Source organism: Marmota marmota, unplaced genomic scaffold (genome assembly GCF_001458135.2).
Source record: "Marmota marmota marmota unplaced genomic scaffold, marMar, whole genome shotgun sequence".
NCBI classification, from domain to species: Eukaryota; Metazoa; Chordata; class Mammalia; order Rodentia; family Sciuridae; genus Marmota; species Marmota marmota.
This window is the reverse complement of record NW_026000082.1, coordinates 11,422,880-11,439,671: the sequence shown is the minus strand read 5'-3', so window position 1 is coordinate 11,439,671 and position 16,792 is coordinate 11,422,880. Positions and strand designations below refer to the sequence as shown.

The 16,792-nt window shown below is 51.6% G+C and overlaps 1 protein-coding gene across 8 annotated transcripts in view; it reads left to right on the top strand.

Annotated features, from left to right (window-relative positions):
• Acot11 (acyl-CoA thioesterase 11) overlaps positions 1 to 16,792 on the top strand; it is a 94,065-nt gene that overhangs the window by 25,443 nt on the left and 51,830 nt on the right. For 7 of the 8 annotated variants that reach the window (XR_007351998.1, XM_048815325.1, XM_048815324.1 and 4 more), the window contains exons 2-8: positions 4,755 to 4,962; positions 5,938 to 6,007; positions 11,497 to 11,557; positions 12,501 to 12,599; positions 12,966 to 13,101; positions 15,279 to 15,435; positions 16,576 to 16,695. Coding sequence is in view for 7 of the 8 variants with exons in the window: in XM_048815325.1 (XP_048671282.1) it covers positions 4,755 to 4,962; positions 5,938 to 6,007; positions 11,497 to 11,557; positions 12,501 to 12,599; positions 12,966 to 13,101; positions 15,279 to 15,435; positions 16,576 to 16,695 (851 nt within the window). In the remaining variant the exon portion in view is untranslated. Of the gene's footprint in view, positions 1 to 4,754; positions 4,963 to 5,937; positions 6,008 to 11,496; positions 11,558 to 12,500; positions 12,600 to 12,965; positions 13,102 to 15,278; positions 15,436 to 16,575; positions 16,696 to 16,792 lie in introns of those variants that run through there. The other variant, XM_048815326.1, reaches the window with a different exon arrangement.

Sequence of the window (16,792 nt, the reverse complement as noted above, 5' to 3'; positions counted from 1 at the left end):
AAAAAAAAAAAAAAAAAAAAAAAAAAAGAGAAAGGTCATTGTGGTCCTAAGGTCAGAGGGAAGCGTGAAGTCCGTTGTAGGAGTTCTGAGGATTTGACCAGATCTTCCTGCAAGGCAGGTCATAGTAAGTAGCCTTGGTCGAGTCTCTGGGTCTTCTTTGGGGACAGATCCCCCTGGTGCTGTGTAGAGGCTGGAGGGAGATGGGGTGGCTGGAGCCTGTGGACAGGCTGTGGGACTAGTCAGGACACAGGGAGGCTGAGTGTTTAAGAAGGCGAAATTGTTGGGACTTAGACACTCCGGGGAGAGAGGAAATCATGGTTAAGCCTGTTGTCGAATTGCCCAGCAGGCCCAGGAGGGCCAGTCTCTGCCCTTTCAGCTGGGTGACACTGGACTAGTCTTTCCCTCCATGCCTTAGTCCCCCCAGCTGAGCAAGGTGGTCTCTCCTGCTCTGACTCAACAGGTCTGTGATGTGACTGATCAGGAGGAGAGACACAGAGCCCAGGGTGTGACTAGCCAGGGCCTACTCTAGGATCATCAAATCTGGCCAGGTCGGCTATGGCCTGGGGCCAGCGCTTGGCATGGCTACTATCGGAGAGGGCACATCTCTGACCTCTGAGTGCCCTCCCCTTCACAGCAGCTGGGCCCTGTCAGCTGCGTTGGCCTGGCCTGCCTGGCTATTCCAGGTCCTGACTCCAGCCAGGGCCTCTGCTCTCTGGAGAGGAGTGGCTCCAGTCTGGGGTCCCATTGGCTAAACCGTGCCTGGCTGCACACACCCCTGCTTCCCGGGCTGGCTGGCTGCCCACCCGAGAGGGAGGCCTGGCCTGCCCCATGTGGGCAGACTGCCTCAGAGCCCAAGGGAGGAGGTGGGGGTCTGAGAGACTGTGCCTGGGGCTGCCTGGGCTGCTCTGTCCCCACCTCCTTTGCTCCCACCCCATCTCTGCACCCCTCCTGTGAGAGGAGTCTCATGTCAGCAGCAATGAGGTCCTCAGCTTGCTTCAGGGTGGAGGGCTCAGCTCTGATTGGAGGAGCATAGTGTTTCTGTTTGAAGGGGTGACGGTGCTCTGCAGCTTCCTGATTGGGAATCCCACTGAGTGTGCCAGGCCCCAGGCGGGCTTAGACCCTAGAATCCTGGAGCCAGTGCTATGTACCTTAGGGAGTGACAGTTCTCTTCTTTGCTGGGGAGGGCAGGCGTGACTCAGGAAGAAAGGGGCCTTGCTCATGATCTCATAGTGCCTGAGGGACAGGCTAGAGTTTGCACTTAAGTCTGTCTCTGGTTGTCCTTCTGAAAACCTCTAATGAGGTCCTACTGTGTGCTAGGTCCCTCTAGGCTCAAGTTGTCATTGTATTCGTGGTGCTTGGCCCAGGGTCCAGGACAGAGAAGGTGCTTGGTGAATGAATGAATGAGGCAAAGATCCTGTCTCTATGCAGCAGAGTCTAGTGGAAGGCAGGGTTCCTGTTTCACAGAACAGGAAGCAGGACAGTCAGGGATAGGGACCACTCCGCTGAGAAGTAGGGAGAAAACTGGAGTTCAGCAGTCTGACTCCTGGCCCAGGGCTTTGTCCAGCTTCAGTTTCCTCATCTGTAAGATGGGTTGACAGTCCTGGCTTTCTGCCTGTCTCGTGAGGGCCGGGCGAGGCGGTGGGTGGGATAGAGCAGGGCCCTGTGTGGGGCTTCCCTCTGTGCCTGTCCAGACTGCCTAGGAACCTCAGATGGTTGACTCCCTTTATTCTGCCCACCAGTCCTCTGCCTCTTGCCTCCCACATTTCCTCAGTTCTCTACGGGCTTCTTTCTGGACTGTTCTTCCCAGAACACCTGGCAGTGAGAGGGGTTTGGAAAGAGTGTGGGTAAATGGACCCTGCCTGCCTCCTCCCTCTCTCCCTGCCCCTGCTCCCAGAAAGCCAGCTACTCGCATCCATGTAGGCTTCCAGTGCATGGCCAGACTGGAGATGCCTTGGCAATGGTTACCATGGCAACGGGTCCTGCTGCGTGGACCACAGTGCCTTCAAGCCAACTGTGAGGACTAGAAAGCTGGTCAGCCTGGCACTCCATGGGCCTCCGCCCAGGCTGAGAGGTCTCAGGGCTGTGGCTCTCTTTTTTCCCAGCCCTGTGCTTACTACCCAGTGGCTCTTGGGAATGAGCTGCATCTCTGGGAACCACAAGCAGTTCTGGGTCAGACAGGCCTGGTTCAAATCCTGGTTCTATCACTTGAGGGGTCAAAGTCATGTTCAACGTGGCTTGAACAAGTCATGTTGGTAGGTTTTGAATTTATGGAATTAGCTTAGGGTTGCCTGTGGGGGGACTTATCCGGGACACACAGACCCCCAACACAGGAGCCAGCACTGCTCCCTCCTGCAGCTTAGGGGCCCTCCATCTGATCAGGACACTCTTTGCTGCTACATCTGAGGCCCAGGACCCTGACTCCTCATCTTGGCCTAGGAAACCTTGCAAGGGTCTTGGTGTGGTGGGAAGGAGCTCAGACCGCTCCAGATCTCAGGGATGGGAGCCAGGCTCTGCTATTTCCTTGACCCTCAGTTTCCTTATCTCTAAGATGAGGATAATAATGTACCTGTCCCACAGGTTTGTTGTACAAATGGAATTGAATTAATACACGTAAAATTGAATTAATACACGTAAAATAATCTGCTAAGGCAGACTATGTGGACACTTAAATGCCATATAAATGTTAGCTGTGACTGTTGTCACTCCCCTAGATTTGGCATTGGCTGTGACAATTGGCACCACGTGCCTGCCTCTCATTTTTCTCACACACAGGGTTGCCCAGATCCTGAGTTCACAGACTGACCAGGAGGGTATCCCAGAGAGAAGGGACAGCAGGTTGCCTCCCTAGCCCCCATCAGAGGGGCTGATGGGCATGGCCCCCTGTCCTGCCTGGAGAGTAAGACAGGATGGGCTTCAAGCTTGAGACTCCATCTCTCCTGAGTGCATTTGAAGACCTTCCCTCCTTATTCTCCAGTTGGCAGCTGCTGCGGTCCTTCCCTGGATCAGACAGCTGCTCAGTGACTGCCCAGAGCCCTCCCAGTCAGTAGATCCGAGTGCCGGAAGGCATTAGCACCCACTGGAGGCTCCTGATGCCAACTGAAGAGCCCAGGAGCTCAAGAAAGGGCCTGTGGGGACGAAATCAGAGCTGCTTCCTGAAGCACTTTTATGGGAACAATTTTCAGTTGGACTACTGCAGGTTCACTAGCTCCCTAGGCCTCCCTGCATAGAATGGTCAGTCCCCTCCCTCCCTCTCTCCCTTTTCTTTTTCTTCATTATTGGTTCTTGCTTTATTGACCTCCTTTTAATTGGAGTGTTTGCATTATTTACATTTTTAAAATGTACCATTAAAAAAAAAAAAAAATATATATATATATATATATATATATATATATATATATATGATATATTTTTTAGTTGTAGATGGACATAATACCTTTATTTATTTATCTTTATGTGGTGTCGAGGACCGAACCCAGGGCCTCACACATGCCACAACCCCAGCCCCTAATTTTTTTTGGTACCAGGGATTGAACTCAGGGGCACTCAATCACTGAACCACATCCCTAGCTCTATTTTGTATTTTATTTAGAGACAGGGTCTAACTGAGTTGCTTAGCGTCTTGTTGTTGCTGAGGCTGGTTTTGAACTCACAGTCCTCCTGTCTCAGCCTCCTGAGCCACTGAGATTACAGGCATGTGCCACCGTACCCGGCTGTTTTAAATATTTTTAAGTATACAGTTTAGAGGCATTAAGCACATTTTCAATCAGGCAACTATTCTTACTAACCGTCTCTAGATCTTTTTCAACTTCCCAAACTGAAACTCTATACTTAATAAACAGTAACTCCCTATTTCTTCCTCCCTAGCCCCTGGTAACCACTGTCCGTCCTTCATTCTTTTGTTCCTTCCTTCCCTCTTTCTTCTTTCTTTTTACAGTACTAGGGATGGAACTCGGGGTGCTCTACCACTGAGCTACATTCCCAGCCCTTTTTATTTTGAAACAGTCTCACTAAGTTGCCCAGGCTTGCCTTGAACTTGCAATCATCCTGCATCAGCGTCCCAAGTTGCTAGAACTATAGGTGTGTGACAACACGCCTGACTGCTGTCATTCTTTTGTCTCTCTGAATTTGACTACTCTACGGACCTCCTGTGAATGAAATCACAGTATTTGTCCCTTTGTGACTAGCGTGTCTTCCAGGTTCATCCATTGTGAAGCATGTATAAGAATTTTCTTTCTTAGGCTGGTGCCAAGGCCCATGCCTATAATCCCCGCAGCTCGGGAGGCTGAGACAGGAAGATCACAAGTTCAAAGCTAGCCTCAGCAATTTAGCAAGGTCCTAAGCAACTTAGGGAGGCCCTGTCTCAAAATAAAAAATAAAAACAGCTGGGGATGTGGCTCAGTGGTTAAGTGCTCCTGGGTCAATTTCTCGCACCAAAAAAAGCAAAACTTTTCAAAAGTTATCCCACAGGCAGAAGTGAGGAAGTGAAGTATCTATATTCTTCTTCTCTCCCCCTTTCTCAGGTCCAAAGTTGTGTTAGCTCAGATTTGTTGGCCAAAAGGAAACAGCACAGGTGGCTTCCAAGGAGCCTTTGGGGTCTGAGACCATGGGCTGGAGGGTGCTCACCTCTCTCCTGGTGGGGCTGGTGGGAGGTGGCCCTGGGCTGCTTCTCCTCTCCCTGGGGCCATAAGGTCTCAGGGCTTGGCAGACCCAAGAACCCTGGGGAGAGCTGATCTCTCTGCCTCCATGTTCTCCAGGGCCTCGCCTCTGTGTTCTCCAGCCGCACGTCCCGCAAGTCAGTCTCACGTGCTGGAGACGACGACGACATGGCAGAGGGTGAGGGATACCGGAACCCCACGGAGGTGCAGATGAGCCAGCTGGTGCTGCCCTGCCACACCAACCATCGTGGGGAACTGAGCGTCGGGCAGCTGCTCAAGTGGATCGACACCATGGCCTGTCTGTCCGGTGAGGCTGCGCTTGGCCTGGCCATCTCCAGCCACAGGCCCCACAGACCCAGAGCAGGGGCCTCTATTCAGAGATGGTTACTGTCCCCTGAGTGTCTCCTTTGCCCATGCTGGTCCATGTGCCTGAAGTGCTCTCCTAGTTTCCCAGTGCTCAGGGCAGCCCTCCCACTCCCCCAGGGCCCACAGCCCTGGGTACTGGTGTCGTGCCCTGAGGTCCCTGCTTCCACCCAGTGCAGCCATATACAGGGCTGCTTCACCACGGGTTTGAAAATGCCCTGAGCACCGATGGCGACAGGCTGCTGATGGTGGTCCCTATGTTGAGTGGAGCTGCAGAGCTTGCTTCATTCTCTTTGCTGTGATGGTGTCTCCAGCCCACTGGGAGCTCCCAGCCTGGTGGAGCAGTTGGGGGGGCATGCAGGAGGACCCCACTGCCTGTTTGAGAGACCCTGACCCAGCTCTGGGGACAGGGAGGGGTTTCTGAGGGGTTAGGGCACCTGAACAGGTCTTTGTTTAATTTATTTTGATGTGGTTCCAAGGATTGAACCCAGTGCCTTACACATGCCAGGCAGGTGAGCAAGTCTTGAGGGTTAGAAGGCTCAGGGAAGGGAACAGGTGGGTGAGGTGTGGGTGCTCAGGAAGTCAGGCTAGACAGTGTGGCATGATCACCCATTCATCCAGCAGCTGCTGGCCTGAGAGTCTATGCTGGGTTCTGCTCCGGGAGCCTCGTGCAGCGATGAGCAGGACAGGTAGAAATCCTTGCCCTCAGGTACTTCCCAGTCTAGCAGGTCACTAGACACAGGGAACCAGATTTATAAAATAGGGTTAAAATGTGGTAATGGTGGGAAGGGACTGGGAGAAGGCTGGGGTGGCCTCGGCTTGGGCAGATGGAGAAGCCTCTTGGGGAGAGGTGACATTTGATCAGAGGCCAGTGACGTGGGAAGCCTGTTAACATCTGGCTTTCTTCTTCTGACGCCAGCGGAGAGGCACGCTGGCTGCCCCTGTGTCACAGCCTCCATGGACGATATCTATTTTGAGCACACCATCAGGTAAGCAGCTCCTGCTTCAAGGTCCTTCCAGTCTCCCTGCCACAAACCCATGGCCATTCCCCGATGACCCTGCCTGGAGTCTATCAGGCTTTTGAATATGGAAGAAGGGCAGCTTCTGGGGGCAAGGACCTGTCTGCCGGGTCTCTGGGCAGCAGTGGGCTGGGTCCCTCTGCCAGGGTGGGGCTCAGGAAGTGGTTTGGAGTTGGGCGTTGCTGAGATGTCATTGTGGTCCTTCAAGGACTATGTCATTCTGGGGAGGTCAGTCTTTCTCTCTGGGCCTTGGTTTTCTTATCAGAACATCGAAGGCATTAGGCTTGACCAGTGAATGCCTTTCTGAGCTTGGAAATTGTCTGTGGCCACTGGTTACTGCACTGTAGGGAGGCCCCTAGGCAAAGTTCCTTGGCAAAGCCTGAGCTTGAAACTTTGCCCATCTCCCTGTGTTCACACACGCCCAGGTTGATAAGGTGCTCATTACCCGAGGGAGAATTTTTTTCTCTTTCTAATGACTGTCCTGGTTACATCGAGCTGAGCTTGACATTGCCTGTTGGTCCCTGCCTGCTTCTGGGACTCCAGAAGCATGCTGAGTCCTCCACTGGGACAGGCTGCAGGGGCTGCCCGCACAGCTCTGTCTCCAGCCCGTTCCTAGCTTGCCATCAGTACCTAGGGAGTCAAGTGCCAAGTGCCAAGGGCTTATTTGGGACTGCCTGGTGCCCTGTGTGTCCCAGTTAAGGAGAAGTTTGGCCATCCCAGTGCTCATTAGTCATTCACTACATACTTAATATTAGTTGGACTGGGGCCATGCTGGGTTTGGGGACACAGAGTCCATTAGAGCATGATCTCTGTTCCCAGGAGCTCCCAGACTGCAGGGGAGGCAGATGCAGGAACAATTTCCATTCCAAGTGGGTGTGGAGCTCAGTGGCGGACCATGTGCCCATTGTGCACAGGGCCCTGGGTTTGAGCCCCAGCTCCACAAAGACATTGTGAAAAATAGAAAGTTCCACACTAATAATGTGAATTTTGATATTTAGATGCTTGTCATACATTTCAAAATACTTTAAATTTCAGAATAGTTTTACATTTACCATAAGGTTATATCTCTGAATATAGTACAGAACTCCTATATATCCCACACCCAGTTCCCTGATTATTAACATATTTATAGGGCACCTTTGTCATAATTAATGAACCCATATCATCAATACCTTATTTGGAATGCCTTTTTTTTTTTTTTTTTTTTGTACCAGGAATTGAACCCGGGGCACTTAACTACAGAGCCACATCCCCATCCCTTTTTATTTTTTATTTTGAGGAAGGGTCTCAATAAGTTGCTTAGGGCCTCCTTAAGTTGTTGAGTCTGGCCTTGAATTGTGATTCTCCTGCCTTAGCCTCCTGAGTTAGTGGGATTATAGGCACTGTGTCCAGCTTGGCATGCCTTTTTAATATGTTAATTTATTTAATCCTCAGAACAACACTATGAGGTCATGGCTATTAGTACCCTCATTTTTCAAAGGAGGAAACTAAGGCACAGGGAAGTAAGGTAACTTGTTTAAGGTTATACAGCTGGTGGAAGACCCAGGAAATACTACCAGGCTGCTGGTCTGACCCAAGTCCCTGTTCCAACCAATGGGCTACATTTCCCATGTCTGTGGGTGAGGGTGGTGCTATGGAGGGTAGTCAAGGGGTCTTCCTGGAGGAGGTCTGAGCTGGCTGCAGTACTGTCAGCTCTGTATAGAGCAATGCTTTGGAGGCCTGTGACCATGTCTGGCCTACTCTGGGTCCCTGCTGCTGATATAGGTTTTCTTCTCTGGAGGGGCTGGGGGTAGAGAGCACAAAAGATGGATTTGCTATGGGCCCAACCAGTGAAGGTGAGTCTGGTGGAGGGGGTTGTGGGTGGCAGGGAAAGTGGGGAAGGATTAGGGGAGGGGTCTGGAGCATTGCTGGTGGCCTGGAAAGGCGTGGATACACCTGAGGAAAGCTGGAGAAGGTTTTGGTTTGTTTCTGCTTTTGCCATTTAAAAATATTTCCAAATGTAGCTCTAAGGACTAAGTATTCTTTTAAAACATAACTTCAACACCTAAAAAAATTAACAGTAATATCCCACTAAAATCAATGTCGTCAGTATTCAGATGCCCACACTGTCTCAGGAGTTTGTTTATTTATTTATTTATTTGGTGGTGCTGGGGATTGAACCTAGGGCCTTGTTTGTGCATGCGAAGCAAGCACTCTAGCAACTGAGCTGTATCCCCAGCCCCACCTTGTTTTAATTTTTTTTGCTTTATCTTTATTTTTGTCATTCAAGTCAGAATGCAAATAAGTTTGAAAGTCAACCAGTTGCTATGTATAAGTTTTTAAAAATACTTTAATTAATTTATTTTTATGTGGTGCTGAGAATCGAACACAGTGCCTCACACATGCTAGGCAAGTGCTCTACTGCTAAGCTAAGCCCCAGTCCAAGTTATTTCCCCCCCCCCCCCGCCGTTTCTTTTCTTTTTCAGTATTAAGGATTGAACCTAGGGCCTTGAATGTTCTGCCGCTGAGCTACATCTCCATCTTTTTTTCAAATTTTATTTTGAAACAGTCTTAATAAGTTGCTGAGGTTGGCTTTGAACCTGCAATCTTCCTGCCTCTTGAGTAGCACACCTGATCACTTTTTAAAAACATCTTTAGATAATACTTGCTCATCCCTAACACCGGGCCTCCTTAAGTTGTTGAGTCTGGCCTTGAATTGTGATTCTCCTCTCTCCATCCCTCTCTCTCTCTCTGTTTTTTTCCCTTGACATTTGTTTGTTGAGGAACCTGGTATTTTCCCCCTAGAGTTCTCCGTTTTCTGGGTTTTGCTGTTAGCATCACCATGGAATATATACTTTAACATTTTCCTCTGTCTGCTGAGAGTAATTGGTCTTGCAGAAGGGCTTACAGGGTTCAGGTTAGTTTATGGGGAGCCACCCTTCAGCATTGTGAAGACTACCTGGAGGGTGTCAGGGAGCTGGAGGCTTGTGGGGGCCCCTGAAGGAGCCAGCGTGGTCTGAGTGCTGGGATACAGGACAGTTGGGAGGAAAACAAGCTCCAAAGTCTAAGTGGCATCTGCTTGGCTTTGGGTGAGCTGGGGAGGAGGACAGGGCGGAGTGGAGAGAATCACAAATCTCTTTCTTTGAGTACAATTATCCTGGTGCCTGTGAGATTCATGAGATTCATCTCATGAATGTTAGGCAAGTCCTCTACACTGAGCTACATCCCCAGTCCTCTTACACAGAAAATAGACTTTTTAAAAAATATATATTTTTTTTAGTTGTAGTTGGACACAATACCTTTATTTTATTTACTTCTTCTTATGTGCTGCTGAGGATCCAACCAAGGGCCTCGCACCTGCTAGGTGAGCGCTCTACTGCTGAGCCCCAGCCCCAGCCCCAGACTTTTTTTTCTTACAGCAGCCCTGCCTTATCTGTGGGAATATGTTCCAAGAGCCCCTGTGGATGCCTGGAACAGTGGCCAGTACCAAACCCTTTGTAAACTGTGTTTTTTTCTATACACACATATGATAAAGTTTAGTTCATAAGTTAGCCACAGTAAGATATTAACCACAATAGCTAATAATAAAATAGAACTATTATAAAAATATACTTTAATAAAAGTTATTAATAATAATAACATCTGGAATTTTCCATTTACCATTTTCAGAGTGCAGTTGACTGTAGATATCAAGCTGTGGACATGAGGGGAACTGCTGTACTTTGGGGACCAGAGGAAATTGAATTTTTTTCTTTTTCTTTATTTTTTTTTGGGGGGTGAGGGCATGTGGGATTGAACCCAGGGCCTTGTACATGCTAGGCAAGCACTCTACCAACTGAGCTGTATCCCCACCTCTTTTCTAATTTTTGATCATGAAAACTTCCAAACATGTAGAAATCTGAGTAGTGAAATGGTCACCATTACGAGATCCATTACTTAACATTTGCTACATTTGCTTTAACTAGACATGGATAAATAAAACATAAAACATTTTCTCTCTTTCTCTCTCTTAATTTTTTTTTTTTTTTGGTTCTGAGCCATTTGAAGTGAGTTGCAGACATCATGCCACTTTATTCACTTTATTTCCCACCTTGTTAGCATGTGTCACTTAACATGGCCCTCCCCCACGTCACAACATGAACAGAAGTCAAACATGCAGCACCTGAGCACATGCAGTGCTCAGTGGCCGGTCAGGCCCACTCTTCATCTCTCCTGACCCTTAGAAGCACAGGCAGTAGGCACACACTCCCATACTTCAAACACGAGGAAGTGGAATCAGAGAGGTGAAGTGATTTTCCCAAGGTCACATAGCTTGGCAGTGTGACAGTCAGCCTCTCATTGTGCTCACTGTGGGCCCTTGGCCAGCAGGTGTCTTGGAGTGAGCTCGTCCCAGGCTTGGGCAGGAGGCAGTGTAATCTGAAGTTAGCACTGTGTTTCCATGTTCATGAGCCGAGGTGCAGAAAGATAAAAAGAACTTCTCAAAGTCACACTGTGATTGAATAGGGCCAGCTCTCCAGCCTCCTGTCCTCTCACCCCCATAGCCCACCAGCTGGTCTCTCACTGCTGTCTCCAGTTAGGCAGAGGGCAGGCTGGGTGGCTCCCCTGAGGATTTACCTGGACATGGGAAACATTCCAGAAGGATAGGCTCCATTTGGAAAAAGTAGGGTTGGGCAGCCAACACAATCACCTAGAATACTGGCCCTGTCACTTTTTAGCTGCGTGATCTTGAACAAATGGCTTAACCTCTCTGATGCTCAGTTGCTCCCAAACCTACCTGCAAGGCTTATTTTTGAGGGTCAAACCAGGTAATGCACAGTGCCTGGCACATGGCACTCATTCTTTAAATGTTTCCATTTCCCTATCCACCCTCTCTGGATATCCCCTTGCACTTAGTAGGCATTCAATAAATGTGGAATTCATCAATTCACGTGGCCACTATTTACTGAGGACCCACCCTATGCATTGTGCCGGGCCTTGGAGAGCCAATGGCGAGCAAAACACAGGCCCCTGGGGCTGGGGGTGTGGCTTGGTGGTAGAGGGCTTGCTCCTTACAACCAAGCCCAAACGAAACAGAAGTACTGGTTCTTTCCGCAGTGGAGCTTCAGGGCTGTGGGAGGCTAGTCAGTCCACTGGGAGGGGTTGGAGGATGACCCTCATGGGGACTGGAAGACAGGGAGGGCTGCCCCATAGAGTAAACCGCGGAGCTAAGAGTAGAAAGAAGCTCAGCTCTAACTGAACAAGGGATTGGGGGAAGGAGGGAGACAGTGACCCCAGGCCACTTCTCCTGGCCTCAGCTTGCCTACCTGCAAAGTGGGTGCCCACACTGCCTCCCCGGCCTGCTTTGAGGACTCTGTGATGTCACAGATGGGAATACCTCCTGCGATCCCTGAAGTCCCTTTTGCCAGTTCCCCCAGCAGAGCTACTGTGGTTCCCTCCCCTGTCCCCTCTGGAAGGCTCACCTCCTGCTTTCCTCTCCCCAGTGTTGGACAAGTGGTGAATATCAAGGCCAAGGTGAACCGGGCCTTCAACTCCAGCATGGAGGTGTGTGGGTGGGCACTGCCTGGGGTTAGGGTGGGCCTTCCTCCTTCCCGTTCTTCTTAGCTCCAGCCCAGGCACACTTAGCTGCAGAGACCTGGTTGGGGCAGCAGAGTTCTGAACTGTTTGGCAGGGATAGGAGGGTCCTAAGAGCTTCCTGTCCAACATCCCATAGCACAGACAGTAAAACTGAGGCCCCACAGAGGGAAGGACCTTGCCTTAGATCACTGAGCCACATGGTTTACAGTGTGGCCCAGGCCCTCTTTGGCAGCTGGGTGGTTGTGGGGATCAAGGGAAGACAGCTGTTGTGTCTGATCCCAGAGGCACAGGGGCCACAGTGGAAGAGTGCTGGGCTTCCACCCATTAGCTTACCTCCCCTGGCCTCTGTCTCCTCATCTGTAAAATGGGAACATGGTTCCTGTGTTGCAGGGGTGGTGGTCAGGGGTGTTGTGTGGTGATGCACAGGGCCCTGTGCTCTGTGGGGGACTCTGCTTCCTCCCTGTGGACTGCAGGCCCAGGCAACCTCGTCCAGCTGAGCCACCAAAGCTAGGACAGCAGATCCCTGACTATGCCCCTGGGCACTTCAAATGCCCAGGTCCTGCCCAGGAACCCCCAGGTGTCCATCCTTTGAATTTGGCCAACATTTTACCTCTTAAAGCCCTTTTGTGGACACAGTCTCATTTTAGTCTTCTCAGTAGTCCTGAGAGCGTAGCTCTGATCACTCACATTCTACAGATGAGGAAACTGAGACTCAGAGAAGAGCAGTGACTTGCCCAAGGTTCTCCAGGGAGCCAGGAGCAGAGTCAGAACCAGCCACAGGCCTCTGGCTTAGGCCTGGTGGGGGCTATGGGAATCCCGGAAGCCCAGCTTGGAGTGGCTCTTCCTGTCTTGTCCAGATGAGGGCCTCGAGTTGATGGGCTATTTCTTCCCTCCCACTCTTCCTCTCCAGGTGGGCATCCAGGTGGCCTCTGAGGATCTGTGCTCTGAGAAGCAGTGGAATGTGTGCAAGGCCTTGGCCACCTTTGTGGCCCATAGGGAACTTACCAAGGTAGGTGCCTGCTGCCTGCCTTCGTGCTGCCTGTCATGGCGGGTCCGGGCCACAGCCCTGGGAGGAAGGCTCATTGCCATCCAACCCTTACCTCCTCCTCCTCCCCTCACCACTCTCTGCACGTCTCATGCAAAGAAGTTTCGTCAGCGTTCCTCATGTTCACAATGACCCCTCTATAACCTGGGACTTTGCCCAAGAGGGGAGCTGGGGGGACGTCAAGGTGGAGGCAGGAAGGTGAGCCCCAGGAGAGGAGACTGGCTCGGGACCCACCAGCATCCCAGCCTAGTCGGTGCCAGCCTCAGGCATGCCGTGGTCTGGGAGACAGACCTTGTCCTGAGCACCTGCCCGCTGTGCCCTGGCCAACAGGTGAAGCTGAAGCAGATCACGCCGCGGACGGAGGAGGAGAAAACCGAGCACAGTGTGGCAGCTGAGCGCCGGCGCATGCGCCTGGTCTATGCGGACACCATCAAGGGCCTCCTGGCCAACTATGCCATCCAGGAAGGTGAGCAGCCCACGTAGAGGGATGGCGGCCCATGTCCTGCATATCAATAAATGTGGGCCCTGTGCTGGGCCCCACTGGGCAGAGAGGAAGTGATCCTCCTAGGGACTTCTGCCCCTGTGGCCTCAGGCCTGTCTAGCCTTCTTGGCCTCCTGGGCTCCCCCAGAGAAAGGAAATTCTTGAGCCTCTTACCCAGTGCCCGGGACCCCAGTACACAGAAGCCCAGAGCCTGGGAGCCCAGTCCCCAAGAGCCATGGAGATGGTGATAGGATACATAGAGATCCCTTTGTTGGCCACAAAATGCATTTTGAATCTCTAGGAACCAAGGTGTTTAGGAAGGTAGTGTTGAGCTAGGACTCAAAGACTGTAGGATTTTAAAGAAGCACCTGTGTGTGTGTGTATTTTTTTTAATCTCCCAAAGGATATAGATAAAAAACCAAGACTCCCTCCTAACCCAAAACCTAGGCTACTTTCCCAGAGGCATTTTTTTTCCTTGAGGCACTGGAAATTGAACCCAGGGGTGCTCTACCATTTAGCTATATTCCCCAGCCCTTTTATTTTGAAATAGGCTCTCACTAAGTTGCTGAGGCTGGCCTTGAACTTGTGGTCCTCCTGCCTCAGTCTCCCCAAGTTGCTGGGATAATAGGTGTGCACCACTCTGCCTAGATGTTATCTTTTTTTTTTTTGGTACTAGGGATTGAACTCAGGGTCACTCAACCACTGAGCTACATCCCCAGCCTTATTTTGTATTTTATTTAGAGACAGGGTCTCACTGAGTTGCTGAGTGCCTTGCTGTTGCTGAGGCTGGCTTTGAACTCTCGATCCTCCTGTCTCAGCCTCCTGAGCCCAGCCTGTTACCTGGTTTTCAATCCCTTTCCAGAAGTATTCCCTGCATATTTAAGCATAGTGTGCATTATTTAGCACCATGCTTTCACCAAAAAGGGAACATGTAGGACACATTGTGCTGTGTGTTGATTCCCCCCACTCCATGTCTCTAAAATCTCTGGAGGTCAGTCTACATCGGCACAAGAAGACCTTCTTTGGAGAGATGAAGGAAGGTGTTCCTGACAGAGCACATAGTCTGGCAAAGGCCCGGAGGCAACATTGAATTTCTTACCCAATCTCTAGAATGTTCAAGTGCAAGGTCTTTAAGGGATTTGAGGACAAATAAAAGGTGATTCAGCTGCCCATGTAGAGGGAAAGCAGGTAGAAGTCCCTAACCCCAGCGAAAGCAGGACACTGAGCTTGGGATTCCCAGCTCTTCCCATTGGCCTCCTTACATCCATCCATCCCACTTCAGCCTCCTGGACCCCTCCTGTCCTGACAGCCTTCTCCCCACGGGCCTGTCCAGGTGCCTTTGCCTGACATCCGGGCCTTTGGGCTGATTGCAGCCCCATCTGGTGCAGTCGCTTTACTCGCTCCAGCTCCAGCTAAGCAAGTCCTCTTTGCATCCTGCCAGTGCCTTGCCTATCCCACCTCCAGATCTGGGCCAGGGTCATCCTCAGCTCCTGCTCCCCCTGCCCCCCAGCCCGCTGGTGGTGGCATTTTGGAGAACCTGTCAGCACAGTGAAATGCCACTCCTCTTATGGGCCCTCCCTGCAGAGGGCTGTCTCCGTAGGACACAGGAGACAAATGGCACTACCTTGGGCTGGGAGGGGCGTGTCAAGCTCAGAAGCCCAAGGCCCCCCCCTCACACTCTGGCCCCTGCTACTCAGGGCATCCTAAGGCTGTGGCTGCAAGGGACAGGGAATGATCAGGACAGAGGTGGAAAGAGCTTCTCTTTCTCAGGTATATCCACTGAGTCTGGAGCCGAGCCCTTTATAACCACCATCACAGTTCACCTTCAGATGGTGGGGTGGGTTGACACCTGCCCTTCACAGATGGAGCAGCTGAGGTCCATGCGGGTCCTTGATTTGCCCAAGGTCATACAGCCTGTGTGAGGTGTGGGGTTCAGACCAGGTGTTCCGGTCTCTTCCTTGAGACAGGCTCATATCAGTGACCTCAGTGACCTTCCACCTCTCACCCAGGAACGCCTGCACCCATTTCCCTGTTGCTTAACAGATTAAAGATCCTGGGTGGCTGCAGCAGGGTAGGGTGGGATCCCGGGGCTGCAGGGGTGCGTCTTCCCTGGTGGCCTCCTCACCTCCCTGCCTCTTTTCCCCTGTCCCCTCCCTGGCCAGATCTGGACAGCAGGGACTGCAGCTGCATGGTGCCGGCTGAGAAGACCCGCGTGGAGAGCGTGGAGCTGGTTCTGCCCCCCCATGCCAACCACCAGGGCAACACCTTTGGGGGTCAGATCATGGCCTGGATGGAGAACGTGGCTACCATTGCAGCCAGGTGGGGGCCTGGGCTCTGCTTGCCTCCCTGCTCCTCCTCCCCTTGGTGCTCCCTTGGCTGGGGACACTTGCTGGCCCTGCCAAGCAAGGCCTCAGAAGCTTGGCTCTTCATTAGGGTAACCCAGGGTTTTTGGAGAACCAGAGAAAAAGGGTTTCCTGTGAGCTGACCATTCTTTCCTCCACTCATAGAGTCCACCTCGTTCCCCCTGAACTCCTGGGAAACACCAAGCCCTGGCCAGGCCCTGCAGCCTCAACCTTGGTCTGGCCCTGCCTGCTTTCCCCAACAATTTCCACTCTCTTTAAATCAAGCCATCGCTGTCACTGTTCCCATGCTCTGCGTTCCTGGCCCCTGGCTCCAATCCTGGTGTGGCCTCCTGCCACACAGCCCCCATGGTGCTTTGTTAACCTGCCACCTCCCCCTCAAAGCCACCCCTGCCCGTTTCCTTCTTCCTGGTGGTGATAACAATTGCTGTTCTCCTGTAACCCCTGTACCTTCCGGGGCTTGTTCTACTCTAAATATCAGGGTTTTTTTTTTTTTTTTTTAATAGTTTTGGTAACTGACATTCACTAGTGGACACTCTCATATCTCCCTGAACATACTTGCTGTCCCTTCTTCCAGGAGTGTCCTCCCAGCCCATGCCCTCCCCCAGGCCGATTCTTCCTCATCCTTAGAACCTGGCTCAGGCAGCCCTTCTCCGTGTTAACCTGGGGGAGAGGTACTTAAGCGGTGCTATTTGGGACAGTCCTTGACTATGAGTGCAATGAGGTCTCAGACGAGAGGGAGAGTCTGGATGGTCAGGGAGGGCTTCTTGGAGGAGGAGTGCCTCAGTAGCCCTTGAATGACAACTCTGGGAGAGAGGGGCTTAGCAGGTACTAAGGTATTTACTAAGGTATTGGGAGGAAGATGGGGAAGAGGCTTTCTTCTGTCTCCTAAACTCAGCTCCTTCCAGCCACTCACATGGACCTCAGTATTCTAAGCTGTGAAATGGGACTCAGTGCAGAACTGTCTCTGGGTTGGGTTAGAGGGTGGTACTCTGGTCCCAGGATGAGTCTGGGTGTGGGGGCATGCTCAGGCTGGTGCAGGTCAGTGGCTGAAGCCCTGGGGGACACATCTCCTGTCTCCTCACTCCCTGCCCCTCAGCCGGCTCTGCCGTGGGCACCCCACACTGAAGGCTATTGAGATGTTCCACTTCCGAGGTCCGTCCCAGGTTGGAGACCGTCTGGTGCTCAAGGCCATCGTGAACAACGCCTTCAAGCATAGGTGAGGAGCTGGGCTGGGTGGGGCTTAGGGTGCTCCCTGACCCCATAGAGGAGCTTCATGCAAACCTGCCAAGACCTTCACCCTGTGAACTGGATCT